The sequence below is a fragment of the Trachemys scripta genome, chromosome 5 (genome assembly GCF_013100865.1).
Source record: "Trachemys scripta elegans isolate TJP31775 chromosome 5, CAS_Tse_1.0, whole genome shotgun sequence".
NCBI classification, from domain to species: Eukaryota; Metazoa; Chordata; order Testudines; family Emydidae; genus Trachemys; species Trachemys scripta.
The window spans coordinates 132678185-132698503 of record NC_048302.1 but is presented as its reverse complement, the minus strand read 5'-3'; the positions used below and the strand labels follow the sequence as shown (position 1 = coordinate 132698503).

The 20319-nt window shown below is 46.5% G+C and overlaps 1 protein-coding gene across 1 annotated transcript in view; it reads left to right on the top strand.

Moving 5' to 3' along the window:
- Positions 1-5185: 5185 nt before the first annotated feature.
- Positions 5186-20319, top strand: part of DDRGK1 (DDRGK domain containing 1) — a 44304-nt gene continuing 29170 nt past the window's right edge. The window contains exons 1-2 of the mRNA XM_034772048.1: positions 5186-5372; positions 14368-14523. Coding sequence (XP_034627939.1) covers positions 5285-5372; positions 14368-14523 — 244 coding nt within the window. The 5' untranslated portion in view covers positions 5186-5284. The remainder of the gene's footprint in view (positions 5373-14367; positions 14524-20319) is intronic.

Sequence of the window (20319 nt, the reverse complement as noted above, 5' to 3'; positions counted from 1 at the left end):
AAGGGTTTCTGGTTCGATACAAATATTTCACATGTCTCTTTGGAATTGTCTTAGCAGGGTAAGAATTAATGCCTCTATTCAGAGACAAGTGGTGTGAGATGTGCAGTGATAAATTTGTTAGTCTCTAAGGTGCCACAAGTACTCCTGTTCTTTTTGCGGATACAGACTAACACGGCTGCTACTCTGAAACCAGTGACTAGTTAGAACCTCAGTTTTATGTCTCCAACAAAAAAAGGCATCTCCAGCTGACCTGTGTGCCTACCCCACTAGGATATTGGCAAAAGGGCCACCTGTCAAATCACTAAAACCTCCTCCTGTAGCCCCTGGATTTTTCTCGGACATATCCCATCCAAGTATTGCCCTCTACTGATCTTGCTTAACGGGAAGTACCATAGAATGGGGGGAAATCAGGATGATCAAGGGCTTCAGGGTTATGAGTGAGCAGAGGCTAGGAAGATTTGGCTTGCGTTTGTTAGAAGGTAGTGGCGGCTAAGAAATGAGGCAGTTGCAGTGTGGTGACCATTCAGTGGAGTTTAAAGAAAGTGGATGCCAAAAACGTGCTGTGAAGGTACCAGACAGAAAATCTAGAGAGTATGCATGAAAGCCAAGAAAACACAGGTTGGTGCAGGAGCTCAGGAGAACTTGCTCTACAAAAAGAGTAATTAATGTAGGGAGAATAAGAGCATTCTGGGCCAGATATTCAAAGGGATTTAGGCACCTAAAGATGCAGATAGGTGCCTCGCAGGATTTGCTAAAATGCCTGAGCAGATTAGGCACCTAACTCCAATGGAGTCTGAAAATCCCACAGGCATCTATCAGCATCCTTAGGCACTTAAATAACTTTGTGTAAATGTGACACTGCGCGCTTATACAGCACCTTCTGCCTGTGGATCTCCTCCTCAGAGGCCCAGTCCCAAGCATTTCCTGGAAGGTGCTGAAGGCCGTAAACTTCTATTGACTCTAATTATGTGGAGGGAACTCAGCTCTTCTAGGACAAGGTCCAAGTGCATCTCTGGACGACAACAGAGTTTTTTAGAAAGACAAACACTTGGAGGGAAGAAACCTGACCAGGTACAAGAGGCAGGTGGACAGCACCGGAGAGGCTGCATGTCCTCCTTTCATCCTGAAATAACACTTTGTTACATTCAGCGACATTGACTAGACTCTGATTGCTGTGTACAGTGTGATCAATGAGCTATGATGTTTGTTTTGCAGTTAGAAGGAGGTGCGCTAAGGTGCAAATTGTCAGAGATGGAGTATTGTACATTTACAACGTTGATGGCGGGGGGAGTCATTCTCCAACAGAGCCACACGGGGACTGCAGGTAACTATGGCATTAAGTATCAGGGGGTAGCCGTGTTAGTCTCTAGCTACAAAAACAACAAGGAGTCTGGTGGCACCTTAAAGACTAACAGATTTATTTGGACATAAGCTTTCGTGGGTAAAAACCTCACTTCTTCGGATGCATAGAGTGAAAGCTACAGATGCAGGCATTATATACTGACACATGGAGAGCAGGGAGTTACTTCGCGAGTGGAGAACCAGTGTTGACAGGGCCAATTCAATCAGGGTGGATGTAGTCCACTCCCAATAATAGATGAGGAGGTGTCAATTCCAGGAGAGGAAAAGCTGCTTCTGTAATGAGCCAGCCAGTATATAATGCCTGCATCTGTAACTTTCACTCTATGCATCTGAAGAAGTGAGGTTTTTACCCATGAAAGCTTATACCCAAATAAATCTGTTAGTCTTTAAGGTGCCACCAGACTCCTTGTTATGGCATTAAGAGGACTATGAGAGTGAATCCTCCCCTACCACCCCAAAAATCCATCAGCACCCTTCATCCCCCATTAAAATCCTCACAAAGGTCCACCAGCAGCCACAAAACACATCTGGTTCCTTGCTGTGAGCTCAACCCCCACCTTCTTTGAAATGTAGTTAGTTAGAAACTACGGACACTTTGGGGGGGTCCAAAGTGGGAAGAGGTTGAGCACCACTGGAATACAGTCCAACAGATCTTAAAATAGCAGGAGACTTGCATTGTGTTTCCAGACAGGAAGAGACGTGCTAGCCAAACTGAACTGGTGCATCCAATGCACCTTTATTTATCTTGTGTAAATTTTATCTTCTCTTTTCCAGTTGTGTTAATGTGGAAGAAGAGTGACACCTAGTGGTACGACTAGACGTTCAAGAGTATACAACCTAGACAGGGTCTGATCCTAGGAATGAATACACACCTGTGTAGTCCCTCCCTGTGCACATGAGTAATCTTATTAACGTCACTGAAGGCTGCGGGGACTGTTCCGGTGGATGCAAATTGCTCATGTGGGTACAGCTTGCAGGGTCAGGCCCAGAATCTGGGCTATCCAAGCGTATTTGTTCTGTTTCCTAAGGTTAATAGTGAATTTGACAGTGGTTCTGCTACCGTACTGTGCCTTCATTGCATAGTAGTCTAAATGGCAAGAGGAAAGTAGAAATGATAAATAATAGGCAACTACAGGATCATAAAAATAATACAAAGTTCTATAAATCTCCTGCCAAACTAAAATTTCTACTTTGATAAAATAATAAGGTAGATAAAAAAATGTGTGGAGTCCCTTGTATATCTCTCCCATTTAATGTTTAGTATCTTATATCCAGAGCAAACATAATTGACTAAAAATATTTGATGGATGTAGACACCAAGAAAGGAGGGCATTCGTGAGGGGGGATTCTAGCGGTTACAGGATGATGTTCAGGAAAGGAATGGTTACGCTGAATAAAACGGAAAACATTCTGACAGGGAGAAATCTTACTCATGAAATATTCTCCTAAGGAAAGTGGCAGAAGCCGCATTGCATTTGATTCCTTCAGATACCGCACAGTCAACCTGTGGAACTTATTGCCAGGGGATGTTGTGAAGGCCAAAAGTATACCTGGGTTCCAAAAAGAATTAGAGAAGTTCATGGAGGATTGGTCCATTAATGGTTATTAAGCAAGATGATCTGGGATCCAACCCCATGCTCTGAGTGTCCTTAGCCCCTGACTGCCAGAAGCTGGGAGTGGACAACAAGATGGATCACTCGACAATTGCCCTGTTCTGTTCGTTCCCGCTGAAGCATGTGGCATTGGCCAAGGTCAGAAGACAAGATACTGAACTAGATTGACCATTAGTCTGACCCAGTATGGCTGTCCTAATTTAATTTAAACCTAATTTAAAATTAGGTTGGTTAAGCTTTAGCAAATATAGTGCAGGGAAGCAACCTGCATGGGTAAGGCCTTCCAAGGACGCCCTTCACAAACTCTTCCATAAGGTGGGCATGTAGGAGCCAGACATGCCGTCCACTTCCAGGAGCTGCCTGAGGTAAGCACCGCCTGGCTGGAGCCCGCACCCCATATCCCCGCCCGCACCTCTGCCCCAGCTCTGAGCCCTCTCCTGCATCCCAAACTCCTCATCCCCAGGCCCACCCCAGAACCCACACCCCCATCTGGAGCCCAACCCCCTGCCCCAGCCTTAAGACCCCTCCTGCACCTCAAACTCCTCATCCCCTCCCCCCACCCCGTGGCCCACACACCCAGCCAGAGCCCTCATCCCCTCCCGCACCCCAACCCCCTGCCCTAGCCCGGTGAAAGTGAGTGAGGGTGGGGGAGAGTGAGCGATGGACGGAGGGGGAATGGAGTGAGCAGGGGCGGGGCTTCGGAGAAGGGGTAGGGCAGAGGCGGGACCTCGGGGCAGGGTTGTTCAGTTTTGTGAAATTAGAAAGTTGGCAACCCTAGTTTAGTGTTTGGACTGTATGAAATACTTGGTAGGGTTGCTGCATGCATTAATCTCATTTATTATATCTGTATCCTACATTATAAGGTAATAGTATTTGCTCTGTAACTATAGAAGTGTTTGCTATGAAACTGGAAAAGCTCAGAGTCAGGAGAGAGACATTACCAAGTTACTTCTTTATCACAAGAGGTGGTGTCTCCTGCCAAACAAAAGAAGGCCTGTAAACATCAGACAAGCCATTGTGGGACATCATAGAACAAAAGACTTTGCTGATGGCTCCCCCCACACCCATGAAGAGGAGACATGCATGAACATTCATCCCAGCAGTTTGAACTCTAGGAGAAGGGACTAAAAATGCCTGACCAGAAGGAACTTTATCTCTATGCTGCTTGAATTCTGTGGGGCAAAGACATCTAAGCATAAGCAAGAGATTCCTCAGCAGGTTAGCCCTGAAGGACACATAGGGCTTGCTAACTATAGAAACTTTGAACTATAGAAACTATAGAATGTAAGACTGTAACTCATTTGTGTGTACGTTTACCTGCTTTAACCTTATAAATATCTCTCACTTCTTTCTTAGCCAATACATTTTTGGCTAGTTTAATATAGGAGTGGCTAGAAGTATTGTCTTTGGTTTGAGATCTACACTGCAAGGGGGTAAGTGACTGGTCCTTTGGGACTGGGAGTAACCTGAATATTATGATGATGTTTGGTGTTAGGGACCATCCACCACAAAGGCAAGATAGGTCGGAGTACCCCAGGGGACGGTCTGTGACTGCATGCTGAGGCTGTCATCATGCCAAAGGAGTTCACACTTGATGCGGGGTTGGTGAAATCAAAGTAGCGCTTGGCACAACCAATTTGGGGTTTGTGCCCTGCTGTTTCAGGGTCTGCCCTGAGTTTAGGACTCACGCGCGTGAGCCACCCTGGACTGGCGGACAGGAGCCAGGCCCAGAACAGCCAAAGGTTCCCACTAGTGACAAAGGATGAAGGGATCGTCCCCGCTAAGGGGGGGATTGCCACCCGGAGCGGGGCTTTCGGGAAAGTCAAGGAAAGCCGTTGCTGAAGGCGGGTAGGGAACCAGCCTAGGAGCCACCCAGACCCAGGGCAGAGGGAGAACCACCAGAACCCCATTACAGCTGGTGTCCAGGCCACCCTCTGCCAGGACCCCACCCACACCCGGCCTGGGGCAGGCGTGGGGCCCTCCAGGCTGGGGTGCCCCTGATGCTGCCTAGGCCCATTGCTGCCCTGGACAGCTGCCCCCCACCCGTTGTCACTGAGGTGGGCACCATTGCAGGCAGCACCTTAGCCACTCCCTGCCCGCCACGCTATTGGAACAGGCACCGAACGGGCCACCCCTGCTTTGGGGCCCCCACACACACTTCCGGGATCGGAGGCGGACCGTACCAAGCCTCACTCGCGCGCCCCCATGAGCTGAGTCGCTGTGGAACCGGCCGCGGCGTTCGGGAAGGAGGCGCGTGGCCTGAGGGGGCGTGGCCGCGCCGGGGGGGGGGAGGGCAGTCACGTGGGAAGATGGACCCGGTGCTGTACGTGTTGGCCGCGGCGCTGCTGGCCGCCCTCATCGTCTTTGCCACCCGGTTCCGGGGCCAGGCGCAGGCAGGTAAGGGGGGGGGAGTTCTCCCCCCGGTCCGCCCCTCATGGGGGCCTGTCCTGACCTCGGTCTGGCTCTCAGCCCGGGGGCCGGGGCAAGCTTGTTACCGGAGGAGCTGGGAGCCCCCCACCCCGGCTGCGCCCTCCGGGGGCCCCGCCACATGCCTGGGGGGAACGGGCCCATGGGGGGGCAGCCCCCCTGCAGGCAGACGGGAGGGGGCAGCCCAGCCCCCTGAGGGGAACAGGTGCCTGTGGGGTGAGGATGGGGGGCCCAGCCCCCGTGCGGGCAGACAGGCCCCGGCTCACTGATGGGGGGCGGTAGAAGCTGGGGGTACAGGGGGGCAGTTGGGGTGAGCCAGTGGTCAGGTCCCCATGAGGATGATGTAATGTGGCGTTTCCACAGCCTGCTGCGCCGTGACACTGTTGTAGAGGTGCATTGCCTGGCACCGGGTTTATATCAACCATAGTGATGGGTGAAATGTGACTTTTTCTTCTTCTTTTTTTTTTTTTTTTATTTTGGGGTGGGACAGCATTAGTGCTTCCCTTCTTCACTCTCCATTTTATTAGTGTCATTGGTATTGCAGTAGCAGCTGCAGGCCGTGCTCGGGAATAAGGCCCTGTGGCGCCAGGTGCTGTACACACACACACAGAACGAAGCCGGTTCCTGCCTCAAAAAGGTTCTAGTCAGAGTAACTGCTGACTGTTTTCTGCAAGAATATGCAAAATAAAAAAAAAATCCTGGCTGGTCTTTTGCTATCAGGCTGGATGTAAAAAGCGACAGAGGGTCCTGTGGCACCTTTAAGACTAACAGAAGGCTGGATGTATTGATTGAAATTGACTCTTGAGGGCATTTCTGCTGCCCCCTCTGTTAGGAACATAGCATTTCCCATGGCAGACACACTTACTGATCAGTTTCCTCAAATACCCTGCTTCAGCTGTTGATCATACTGGATGCTCCAGATCCTGAAGAAGGCAGAATCTGTTTTCCCCCAGTGAAGCACTTGGTGAAATGCTCTTTGTGGGTGTTCCTCATGCCCTGGACTGTGAGATTTGGTTATATGTGGAGTAGGGCGATTCCTCAGACTTCTAAAAAGCAATTCCCACCCCAGGTCCTCTCCTAGGAGATCTTGAACACAACCTAGAAAGTCTATAAAGAGAACAGAGTTCAAAGCCTTAAGTCTGGTCTACATTAGAAAATTAGACTGACCAAGCTGACTCAATCAGGGATGTGAAAAATCCTCCTCTGAGTGGTGTAGTAAAGCCAACCAGTGTAGAGAGCATTAGGTTGACAGAATTCTTCCATCGTTTTAGCTACCGTCTCTCAGGGATGGGGATTACCTACTCTGATGGGAGAAACGCTTCCATCAGCATAGGTAGTGTCTACACTGAAGCGCTGTAATGGCACAGCTGTGCCACTGTAGCATTTCAAGTGTAGCCAGGCCCTTAAGGTTTAACTTCACACACTCCCACACCCAGACTGGCCCCTGCTTTTGACCTTCTCTGTAGCAGGAAGTTTTAACAAAAATTTTCTGCTGTTGCTACCACCAGGTCAGCTTGATTGGTGGTAGCATTAGGGAAGATGAGATGGTGGTAGCTAGCAGTGTTTTAGGCACCATGTTATGCAGCCCTGCTCTGAGAAGGGTTTGGTGACACACCACCTTAAAATGTCATTAGCGAAAGCCAAATGGAGCCATAAACTGTCCAGATCAGTGCATTTTAAAAGTGAAGGGAGAGGCTTCTTAATTATGAAGACCCAAGTTGAGGTCTATACTAGAGACTTTTGCTGGGATAGTAATGTTAGTTCGGGTGTGTAAGTGTCATTTTTCTGTCCGCAAAAGCACTAGGGTAGAGGCAGTTACACCAGCATAAAAGTGCTCTGGCCGGTATAGCTTATGTCACTTGCCAAACTAGTATAAGCTATTCCAGCAAAAGCACTTTTTTGATGGCACAAACTGCATCCCCAACAGAAGGGTTTGCTGGTATGGCCGTACCTTTTCTAGTGTAGACCTGGCCTTAGCGTTTCTTCCACAGCAGCTCAGGACCTTGCTGATACCTAAGGCAGAGCAGGCAACTGCCTTGTCCCTACCTTAGATATTGACACATCGGTAACTCTTGCAGGAGAAATACCACTTCCTGAACTCAAGCCTTGCAAGCCAGGGTGAAGCAAGAACTGTATTTTGTCTTGGGTTTTTTGGGGGGGAAGGAGAGAGGAAGGGGGAACAACTTACTTACGCTGAAGCCCATGCATCTATTTATTAATGATCTGGGATCCCAAATAGCCTTTCTTTAAAAGGCGTTTTGTTTCGAATCAGTTTATATTCAGAATGTTTTAATTGTGTTGAAGCTTTTTTTAATGGCATTTTGTGACACCACCTGACTTGTCTTTGTCCTCAGAAATGTTTTATTATTTAATTATTTATATTGACTTCTGTAGCCTCAAAGCACTTTACAGAATTGCAAACCTTGGGCTTGATCCTGGCCTCCTTGCGCACCAAAAGGTTGTTTTCAAAACCACTGGGACTCCTGTGCATTTGATGGCAGGATGCAATCTGCCACAGAGGTCATTTCACTGCACTCTCTTCTTGGGTGGAAGGCAGCAGCTGTTACAATTATGTTAGTAATTCTACATCCTGCTGTGAAAGGTGCTTTAGGCCAGGCGTCTTCAGCATGGGGGCTTGCAAATAGGTTTAGGGGGTTGTGATAACCTCACAAAGGGAGTTCTGTATCTCTGAATAGAGGTTCCACAACTTCTCTGATGTGGTGAGAGGTCACAATAAGGAAAAGGTTGAGAACTGCTGTTTTAGACAAGTGTGTAGCAAGAACAGGTGCTCAGTGTCACAGTTTCAGGGTAACTGCATCTATATTTCTTACTCTGTGGGTGCCCTTCATGCACTTAAAGGTTTCCAGCACCCAGCCATCACCTCTCATGGATGGAGACCTGTCTCTCACTTCTTGTGAGTAGGGGTTTTAACTCTGCACAGCTCCCTGATCTACACTGTACTAACCCCAGCAAGCCAATCTGCCATCATCTCTACTTTGCTTTCTCTCCGAGATATTGCCAGCAGTCACAAGTTACCACACTGCTCTTTCTAAGCAAGCATGTTTATTCATAAGTAAGGCTAAGGTTTAGTCATGGGCATTTTTAGTAAAAGACATGGACAGGTCATGGGCAATAAACAAAAATTCACAGCCCTGTGACCTGTCAAAGACTTGTACTATATACCCCTGACTAAATCTTTGGTGTTCTGGGGGGCTCTAGGGGCGCAGCTGCTGCTCTGGAGGAGGTGCTCTGAGGCACCCGATGGTGGGGGGGGCTGGCTCTGGGGTGCCCACTGATGCTCCGGGTGAGGACCCTGGGGTGCCCACTAGTGCTGGGGGGACGCTCCGGGGTGTCTGCTGCTGCTCAGGGGAGGGAGGGTGGCACGGGGCCACCACTGCTGGCGAGGGGACGGCCCCGCCAGCCCAGGACTGCCGCGCTGCTGCTGGTGGGAGGCAGCTCAGGACTGTCGCTGTTACGGAGGTGGGGGGCGGTGCGGCTGGCCTTGGGGCTGCCCGAGATGCTCAAGTGACTCTGGGGTCAACCGCACCTGCCAGCTGCAGAAGTCACGGAATCCCAGAAAGTCATGGAATCAGTGACAGACTCTCAGCCTTTTTCATAAGGGAAAAACGTGACAGTGAATGTATATAAAAACTGTCAAAGAACCTACATACATGCTGAAAAGGTCACTCCCACCCCACACCCCCGCTCCACATAGGTGTCAGTCCTTCAAATCCCACAAGTGGGTTTTCCCTGTGGTTACAAGTTCTCATCAGTCTTTAGATCAGGCACCAGATTGAAGGCCCTGAGTCAGTTTAAGATCAGGCTGTTTATCTAGATGTTCGGTTTTTTAATTTATTTTATTTTTTTTCAATGTTGGTCTCTGACGAATCCAGTCTAAAGCAGACTATGCACTTTCCCAGGAGGTGGTACCTCTCTGGAGGTGTTATAAATTGAATGATTTGCCTACTCATCCCTTTCCGTTTACACTTCCTGCAAGAGCTGTGATAACCCTCCTGCCATGGAATGCGTACAGTCCCTAGCCCACAATGATCCATGCCCTTAATGCAATATGGTCTCCCAAAGATATTGCAGAAACCTGCCCATCTGTCACAGTCAGGACCTTGACTTGGTGTCTCCTTGGAAGAGCAGTGCCTCCAGCAGCACAGTTTTATCCTGCTGGGACACTAGCGCAGTCCTACTGAGAGTAAAGAATGCTGCCTATTTATGAAAACCAGAAATCACCCTATATCACTTGCTAGCGTTTGGAAAATTGAAGCTTGGGAATGGGGGACCAAAGATCCCTTCTGGGCTATATCATTCTATCCATCAGAGATGGCGGACAGCGAGAAGCATCCTGCGGGTTTGCAGGATTTTTTTTAAAAGGGCATGAAAATTATGGGATATGGATGGCATTATAGGATGAGGACAGTTGCATGATGGGAACTTGTCTCCTAGCTCCCAGAATTCCCTGCGTGACTCATTTCTACCCCACAACACATTGGGCAGGTCTCCTAAGAGGCTTTGCACTGGAGAATGGCTTATGGCACACTGGGATACCTGTCTACCCCTGGTGCACCATACCTGTCATTGACACAGACACTCCTGGTGAGTACGCACAATGCCAGCACAAGGAGCCAAGTATGCGCGTGAATGAGCGATCTACTAACTGCGGCGGCTCTGTGCCAACGTAACTGGTGTTAGACGGTTTGTAGTGCAGACATGTCCTTGTTCTATATGCCAAGACTGCTATGCAGTGTCATACACCGCATTGGTAAAACTATGTGTGCAACGTATGTATGGCTTTTTTTAATGGTACGCCTTCGGCCATGCTAATTTGTGCTACCAGCTCCTTGGATGTCACAAGCTGAGTTAGTTTGTGGATAGGAGAGAGAGGGTCTTGCAGGAAGTGGTGTGGGGATGGCTTATTTGAAACATACACTTCTACTTCGATATAACGCGACCCGATCTAACACAAATTCAGATATAACGCGGTAAAGCAGTGTTCCAGGGGGGCGGGGCGGGGATGCGCACTCAGATAGATCAAAGCAAGTTTGATATAACGCGATTTCACCTATAACACAGTAAGATTTTTTTGGCTCCCAAGGACACTGTTATATCGAGGTAGAGGTGTATTTGTAAGGCAGTTGCTACAGTAGTGCTTATCGCTATGCAAATGTATAAATAAAAGCAGTAGATGGTGCTCTTTCGTCTGAGTCAGTACAAAGCTAGTGAACCAGGATACCAGTAGGGCAGTGTTGCAAAACTGTCACGAAAATCTGCCAGCCCAGGCACAATGTTGACTTGCCGACTTACCAAGCTATTAAAGATGATAATGTTACACATTATACGAGGAGAGAACATATTTTACATGCTGATCAAAAAAATAAAAATTCTTTGCTGTGGGCAAGTAAAATTGTGTAAAGTTGTGTTAGGGAGCACTCTTGGAGGTACCTTATTTGAAATTAGATGTAAAACTGCCGCTCTATGTGTTTTGGGACATAAAAGAAACCATGGCGCTCTGGGAATGGGCGCCAGGGAATGGATCACTTGATGATTCCCTGTTCTGTTCATTCCCTCTGTGGCACCGGCATTGGCCACTGTCGGAAGACAGGATACTGGGCTAGAAGCACTTTGGTCTTACCCAGTATGGCCATTCTTATGTACTATAACATTATAACCCCAATGCCTTTGCTAAATTCCAATTTGGAAAACTGTTCTGCTTTCAGTGGGTGGTTTGTATTCTTCTTTCCTCGTTTAGTTTCGTATAGCGTTGCTTTGCATGTTATTTGCTGTTGAGCCAGGTGAAGTGATCCATATATAAACACTTCTGTTTTTAAACGGCTTTAGGCCCTTTTAGGGTTTCTTGTTTTGCCCATTCCGCTGGTGGTTTTCAGAATCCCAAATGAAGCTGATCTTGCCGCCCACACATAAGAAAATCCAGTTTCCCACTGAACCGAGGTGTCTGCTGGATGTAGAAACACTGAGTCATAAAACTGGAGCTATGGAAAACTTGGATAAAATTTAAACATGCACATCCAGGGTATCTCAGTTTTCCTTTTCCGCTTTTTTGTTTCTTTGTTTTGGTGTTGTCCTTTAATTGGGGCAATTTGTTATGCATTATTATATTTTGCTCAGGGTTTATAGTGTGCTCTGCTCTGAACAAAGCTGGGATTGATAAGGCCCCATCTGGTCATCTAAATAGACAAGCAATACAGGTCAGTGACTCTGGGCATTTAGTGGCCATGAGAAACATTCGTTTTCTGGGTTTTTTTTTGTTTTTTTGGGGTTTTTTTTAAATACTGCTTTCTTTGCTGGATTAACACTGATAGATTTGGGGACTAACCATGTGATTTGAGTCAAGGTGATGCGGTCACTGGGTTCACACATTTGTCCTTGTGAGGGCTGCGAGACAGGTTTGAAATGAACACACACTTTATAAATAGATTTATTTCTCATGAAATGTATAACGGTCTCTGCTTCTCAGGAATTGTGTTCTGGGTATTTTTTTTATTACACGAAATAAATGAGCACTAGAATTTCCCAACTGATGCGCTATGCTGGGATGTCTTTAAAATTTGACAGGCATGTTGAATCTGTTTAGAGTAAAGGATACCAAGCCTTGAAGGGTGGGATGTTTTTTAAGAGGCTAAGAAATACCATATATGTATTTTGTATAGTGCCTCCATACGCACTGTATCCCAAAACACTTCTCAGAGTTTTTAATAATAGTTACAAAGCGCCATGATAAATATTTGTAGTATACTGTATTTCATTGAATTATTTTATAGCTCTCAGAAGCATGTAGTCATGTCACAGAAGATAAGACACATTCTCTGCCCTAACGAGCTTACTCTCAAAATTTTAGACATGATACAATAAACGAGGGTGCCAAACAGAAGGAGATGAATGAGTGAGGACACACAACCCTGGGTTTAGCAAGCCAATGCTCAAACCACTGAGCTATCCCTGAGGAGGATGAGGGTTACTGCCTGAGCATATGGCAGTGACTTCCTCAAGGATGTCGTAGTGAACATTATTCTCCTATGGTGGCACCACAATAGAAGTGAGGTTTTTTTAGCATGGGTTTCACAGAGGAGGGGGGTAGTGACATGGCAGAGCAGTGTGTGGAGGGCATTCTGAGCTCAATCCTGCAAGCTGCTGGCCACACTGGCCCCAAGCCAACCAAGAACTTATGCACATGCTTAACTTAAGCATGTGAGTAGTCCTCTTACATGCTTAAAGTTAAGACTTCAGTGAGACCATTCGCACGCTAAAGTGAACCATGTTCTTAAGTGCTTTGCGGGCTCAGGTCCAGAGTGCTCCACACGTAGGTGGCAGCATGCAGAAAGACATGGAGACGCTTAGGGGACAAGTGGATGAAGCAGGTCGTGAAGGGTGGCATTGCTGGAGCAGCAGAGGGGATGGGATGAGACGTGTGTCTGGATGAGTAGGTAGGGGTGGAATTATATAGGCGACACAAGTATAAATTTGATGCTGTGACTGTTTGACAAATCAGCCAACAAGCCAATAGTCAGGGGACAGGAAGGTTGTGGGGGGACTGGAGAAAGCTGCATCACTCTGTTACATACTCTTCATCCGTGATTTGTAACCTTTATGAGTAGGTAGGTGGACTCATGGTTGTATCCTTGAAACATGATATAGGTAGCTCTTGCTAACTTTGATCCACTGGCACCCACTTCCGTACTTGTCTATTCTGAGGATAACTGCCCTGAAGTCAGCATGGGAAAATGAGGCAACACTGCATGCACAGATTGTGATCTGTAGTCCTTATTTGTCAACAGAGTTTTCCAGGTGCAGCAATAAGTGAAAAATACACACACGTTCGCAGGTTTGAACAGGCCAGATGACGTCAGGTCTGAATAGCTGAAGTGCAAAAAAACAAAAAGATCTGAATCATCTGAAAGGAAGAAAAACACTTTTGGGTCCCACGTTCAGAAAGGACTGAACTGATTCTCCTACCAGATGCGAGGAGAGAAGAATATATATTTTTAAAAAATCACTTATTGGGCTGAAAAATGGAAATTCAGCACAAAGGGTCCTTTTTTTTTTTTTTCCTGGAAAGTTCCAAGAGCCATGGGCCCATGATAGAATGATAGAGCCTCCTCATCTAGAGCTAGTTCATGGTCACAACAGTATTTGAAGTGCCTGTCCATAGACCCTTCTTATGCCATCTTCCGCTCTATTAACAGTAGTGCCTAGAGACCACAGTCAACTTGGAGGGGCACTGTGTAAGTCACCCCTCCTCCCCCCGCCCAAGGAGACTGTCCCTGCCCCTAAGAGACTAGAGTCTAAATAAACAAGACAGATAAGAATCATCCCTGTTTTACTGGTGGGGACCTGAGACCCAGAAGGCCAGGTTTTTAAAGGCATTTAGGGCCCCGATCCTCCAGGGTATTCTGACTCCTAACTTGCATTGATTTCAATGGACCTTAGGTGCCTAAATACCTAAAGGTGCAGAGAGGTGTCTGGTGGGATCAATGGGAGTTAGGAGCCTTAGGTGCTTTTGAAAATCCCACTGGGCACCCAAGTGCCTTTAAAAATCTAACCCAGCAAGTTTAAGGGTGGGGTTTTCCAAATGCTGTGTTTGCCTACCTCCGGCATAGATTAATCATGTTGATTTAGATATAATTTGCCTATTGTTGTTTCTGCTCCTTTTCTCCCTACTTCTGCCTAATTGTCAGATCCTTGGGCCACCCTTCTTGGATGTCAGGGAAGAGCCAGCATGTAGTAGGTGCTACCATACAGAAACATCATCATCATAAGGGGGCGGCGGGAAGGAATGACGTTCTCTCTGTGTGAAAGATACCTGATCTAAACATTGCAAACCATCCCAACTGCTAGCATATCTCTAATTGCCGGCCAGCTAGCTCCTTTCACTCTTGCGATGGGCTGACTGCAACAGGTCAATATTAAACCTCTGATTTAAAATGTTCCCCTTTTCCAGCTGACGAGGAACACCAGCGAAATGTGGCCGCCGTGGTGGCCAGACCTCGGCCTCACACCGATGAGCGGGGAGAAGGGATGCCCAGACGCCGAAGGAACATGGGCAGCAGGATGCTGGCCCAGAGGAGAGCACAACAGGCAGAAGATGGGATGGAAGGTAACTTCTGATTCAGCTCCGCTTTTAAAAACGGATTGGGCTAGCAGATGATCTTGGCTTGGGTTAGATACGAGGTAAGTTCCCAGAATGTCCTGTCCAGCTGCATAGCCTGCAACTGACCTGACTTAAGCAACAGAGGGTCCTGTGGCACCTTTGAGACTAACAGAAGTACTGGGAGCATAAGCTTTCGTGGGTAAGAACCTCACTTCTTCAGATGCAAGAAGAAGTGAGGTTCTTACCCACGAAAGCTTATGCTCCCAGTACTTCTGTTAGTCTCAAAGGTGCAACAGGACCCTCTGTTGCTTTTTACAGATTCAGACTAACACGGCTACCCCTCTGATACTTGACCTGACTTAGTGTCCTTATAATCTGAAGATAAATGTACACATGACTTCCTCCAGTGGGTTAGACCTCATATCCCTGGAAGTCATTTGCCCATCACTGAAATGCAGCTGCTCCTGTGATGGATTGTGGCAGCCGTTCTGTACCAGCAATGCGACACTGTTTCTAGGAGGAGGATGAAGAATACTGTTTTTTTTCTCCCTCAGTTTGAAACGACGAGGGGAAATTAGTAGAAAGGCAGAACATATGTGACCACTTTCACTGGGGCTAACAGCTCGACCCTATCGAAAGTGCAAAGGGGTCTTAGGTTAAAAACAGAATTGGTACCTTGGTGTTAATACCCTGCCTCAGCAGCACAAAGCATTGGTTTAGTGCTGTCTTAGGGGAAAGAACTCCACCTACTAAATCACCAACTCCACTTCCTGCAGCATCTGGGTTTTTCTTGGTGGGCTCCCATCCAAATACTGATCAGAGCAGACCCTGCTTAGCTTTAGATTGGGACACTGTGAGGTGTGGTTGTAGGTCAGTGTGGACAGAGTCCCGTAATTTTGTTTTGCATCTTGAGTTAGTAACCACGTTATCTTAGTGTGGTTATGGTCAGGGAAGTGCCTATAAGTAACACCTTTTTATTCCCTGTAAATGCTGTTTGCTGACTTTTCTAGCCAAACTACCTTTTTGTCACTCCATACCCATTAGCTCTGCAGAGCCAGTACAGCTACGGGTGAATGAGTTGGATGCTTCTCCGGCTTGCAACATGAACAGCGTTGTTCACCGAGCTTGACTCTCCGATCCTAGGTTGAGTTTGTAGGGCTCCCATCCAAGTGCTGGTCAGGGTAGACCCTGCTTTGCTTGAGATTGCAGCACTGGATGATACAGTATCGTACTGGGAGGAAGGGGAATCTTGTCATTGATAAACAGATCCTGTTTGATTGGCAGTCAGTGAGAGATGACATGGCTCAGCATGATGCTTTGTCTTGGAGAGAATCACACTTTACCAGCTTTTATTTTCCTGCTGTTTTTAGTAGATGTTTGCATTTGCTTTGGCAGGTAAATGTGCCATCTAAGCTAATTATATTTAGCTGTGTCACACATGGGAGATTGACAGGGTCTGAACTTTGCTGTTTCTTTTGATGTGCTGGCACGCTTAAAAGACGGTGAAATCTAAAAGTCTTTTGATGTCTGAAGCCTGGGCCACTCAGACTTTATCCTGAGGAGCCAAATGTGAAGCTATCAAAGCACAGCTGCTTATGTTAGTTTGCACATTAGCAGTGAAAGAATACATGTCATCAGCCCATATAAATTCTTTTGTGGCTCAGTGCACATCAAAGGCAAGTGACTTAGCCCTTATATAAAGTTGTCTTTGTATTGACATCTGTTTACTTGTTTCTACAGTCTATAGCCTATTAAGACAACTCCTTTTTTCCCTGGGTGTCCCTTCTCTCACCTCTATTTTGTGCTGCTGGTACACCCTCTCGAGTACCTGAGCACTGACGCACAGTGCTAATGCCTCATAGAGAGAGCACAGGCACCGGAAACCATACAGCGGCTGGACTTGCAACCACTTTTTGTGGATTTGCTGCTCTCTTCTGCGGGCTGCTTTTAGATCAGTTGCAGGGCTGTAGGCATCCAGGATTTCAGTTGATGTGTGCTTAAAAATAAGCTGCTCCTCTGTCTCTTTTCTATTTTGGACTTGTATTATGGTTCAGATGCTTTGGTCCGGCTGAGCAGAGCTTTGTTTTCAGTTGCCTGGGCCTGGTTCTGTGCTGGCCTGGTTCCTGACGTAGGTTGAAGCAGACTTAAAACTAGTTACACCAGCTGCCAAAGTTCCCTTTCTCCCCAAATACTCCCTTATGTTGAGAGCTGAGAACGCATTGACGTAGGAGTCGCTCCAGTCACCAGAGGATCCCCCTATGCAGGATGATCCTTCTGGTGGCAATATCGGATTTGTCCTAGGAGACTGGTACGAAGTAACGCCAGCAGACCTGGGCCTTGTGTAGCTTTTGTTCAGACACTGGATGTGGATCGTGAGGATTTTTTCCATCTTACCATTAAATTTCCTTGCTAGGATAAGACCCCTTCGAGGGAAGAAGGGTGACCCTGTACTTTTGCTGACTCCACTGAATTGCTGTATCACTTCAAGACTGAAGTCTTCTCCTGTAGAATTAACTCAGAAGATTAAATCATCTGGTCTGACCTCCTGTATAACACAGGCTATGGAACTTCCTGAAATAACTCTTGTTTGAACTAGAGAATTCTATTTTTTTAAGATGATCTTGATTTAAAAATTGCCAATGACAGAGTCTCTACCATGACCCTTGGTAAATCCTTCCAATGACTGATTACCTTCACTGTTAAAAACGTGCACCTTATTTCCAGGCTAGCTTCACCAATCATTGGCTCTTGTTATATCTTTCTCTTCTAGATGGGAAGAGCTAATATCTGTTCCCCTGGTAGGTACTTATAGACTGTAATCAAGTCACCCCATAACCTTCTGTTTGTTAAGCTAAAGAGATTGGGCTCCCTGGAGTCTCACTATAAGGCATGTTTTCTAATAATTTAATTATTCTTGTGGCTCTTCTTTGAACGGTCTCCAATTTACCGAATGGTGCTAGGAACAGGATTCCTGTTGCTAGCTTCTAGTTGTCATTTCTTGATGTTTGTGTCCAGCCTGTTCAATTTGTATTTTAATCTCTATGGGTGCTTATAACAAGCTATTGAAATAAGTTAGATGAAGGCTTAATTTTATTTACTGGACCTGATAGCTAGATATTGAGGGTGTGCGGGGGAGGAATAGTTAATAGAAAGAGAGATGGAAAATGATTATTTTGGGGGGGTGTAAAATACCCATCCTTAGCAAGTAAAGCTAAATCAAGTTGAAATCTCTTTTTGTGGGTGCTTCTTCCTGCAGTTGGGGTGGGTCAGGACATCTGAATAACTAGCAGATTGGCACAGAAAACAGGGCTGAAACGCCTCACGCCAACGGTTTCCCCACAGAGCCTTGACCCCCCGTGTGTAGGCGGGCTCCTTATTCAAGGGTTCCGTGTGGGCTGTGGCAGGTCATGCAGGCAGGCCTGTTAGCCAAGTGTCCCACGCGGGCTCCACCTGCTGAGTAAAATTGTCAGTGGTTAGTTGACTACTTAAAGAAGGTCATCTCTTCTGAGAGTAACCATGTCTATTCATAACCGGCTCGGATCAAAATGGTGGGACAGACTTCTGACAGAGTGGCTCTCAAAATGAGTGAACCCAATGAGCTAATTGCTAACCTCCTTATTTCTAAATTGGCTCAGAAAATAGTCTTGGACTGGTAGATGTTGCTGCTCCAGACCACGGTGGTGGTGGTGCTGCTGCTGCTATTAATACTAGTTACATAGATCTACATGGTGCTGGACAAACAGATGACCAAGCTCGTGCTCTGGGGGGCTTTCAGTCTAAGTTAGGCATAACATAGCAAGATGGGCAACTGTTGGGGACCTTCCTGGGGCTGGCATTACAACAGTGAAGATAATGAATAAACTTATGGTTAGGTACTGAATGCTCCATGTTTATGTTTGAAATATTGATAAGTTGGGGGCGTGGTAGCGTAGAGAGGAAGGAGTGCCCTAACCACTGGGCCATAACTTAGGGCTTGGGAGACCTGGATTCAATTCCATGCTCCACTACAGACCTCCTGTGTGAATTTGGGCCAGTCACTGAGCCTTTCTGTGCCTCATAAAGAACAAAGCCGGAATTTCAAGTAAGAATGTGAGTTTGCAAGGCTCAGGGTTTGAGAGGGAGATTGCATGGCTCGGGAATGGCATTAGCTGAAACCAGCTTTGAAATCTCTTTAGTTGATTCAGGTGGAGGTGGCCTTTGCTGGCTCTGACTTTCACTGATTCACCAAAGCTCATATCTCTGGTGGAGTCTGGTTGTTTTTAGAGTTTAATGGTTTTGCTGAAAGCTTTTATTCCGACATCAGATTGAGTGGCAGCCCTGTACTGAAGCTGGGTCTGCAAGCCCAGAGTAGTAGCTTGTTGCTGCTAAAATGCTCAGCAGTGAAGTAGTTAACTTTCTGGGCGCTTTAATTTTCTTTGGCACGTTCAGAAAAATATCTAGACTCCTATGGGTTTACTCAAACCTTCTGAGGCCTTGATTCTTAGTAAAATGACCAAAATCCCCCAAGAATGCACACAAAACCATACAGCGCCTTGCACACGGGGATGGGCCCTCTGAGTGTTACAGCAATAAGATAATTCTTGTTGTATATGCCACAGGACCCTCTGCTTATCTGGAGAATAATTGCTGCTGCTTATTAATTGTAAGACAGGCACCTCAAATGAGATTAGAGCCTCATTGTGCTAGATGCTGTACAAACGTGTAGTGAAAGACGCTCCCTTCCCCAATCTAAACAAAGACAAGCCAGACAAGGGTGAGAGGGAAAGCAGGCACAGAGAGGTGAAATGTCTTTTCCAGGGTTCACAGCAGGCCAGTGGCAGAAGTCTCCTGACTCTCAGACCAGTGCCCTAGCCCCAAAACCATGGAAAACATCAGCATTTGGGGAGCTATGGGCTCACCTCTCTGTGCTACTGTTTCTTTGTCTGTCTGCAGACTCAGGAAGACAAAACTCAGTTTGCATTGGGTCACATCTGGAAAGTTATCCTTGTGCCTCTCTACCTGTAATCAAATCTGCAGAAACCAGTAGAGCCCCCATAGAAATGCTGGCACAGCAAGGTGTGCCACTGAGCACCAGGACAATATAGCTTTTCAAATATAAGGAAATAAAAATCCCAATTTAAACATAGCAGATTAAAAGGTAATAGTTGACATGCAGTTCCTTTACTTACCTCCTGAGACCTGGAGCTCAGCATGGTATGCTTCCCCCAGAAAGTATCAAATGCTTAAAGCTTGCTGGATGATTTAGCTGCTTAGTTGTTAACTGCTGCAGGAAGACCACAGAAACTGCAAGTTGGGGCCCTTACAGTGTTTTTGTTTGTTTTTTAAATCAGTTTGTCTTTTAAAATGCACAGGACTGATTTGTGTAGCATTTAAATCTGCAGCTGTTCATAATTTTGACATCTGAAACAGCGCCGACATAAAATTCATCTTGAATAATGCTGTGCTTTGAATTTACTTTAAATCCTCTTATTGTTTTGTAATGCTCATTAAATAGTGGATCCTATATACACCTTCATGGGATGACTAAATTTATTTTAAGGTGGTAAATTGGGAAGTTGTGCACTATTTTACTTGGAAGGTCAACCTGCAGTGAATCGCTGACCATTTTTAAATTAAGATTGGATGTTTTTCTAAAAGATCTGCGCTAGGAATTATTTTGGGAGGCGGTTCTCTGGCCTGTGTAATGCAGGAGGTCAGACTAGATGACCACTGTCAATGGTCCCTTCTGGCCTAGGAATCTATCAATCTGCCTGACTACTAACTAATAAATACATCTCACAATAGTGCCATGCATCCACGGAT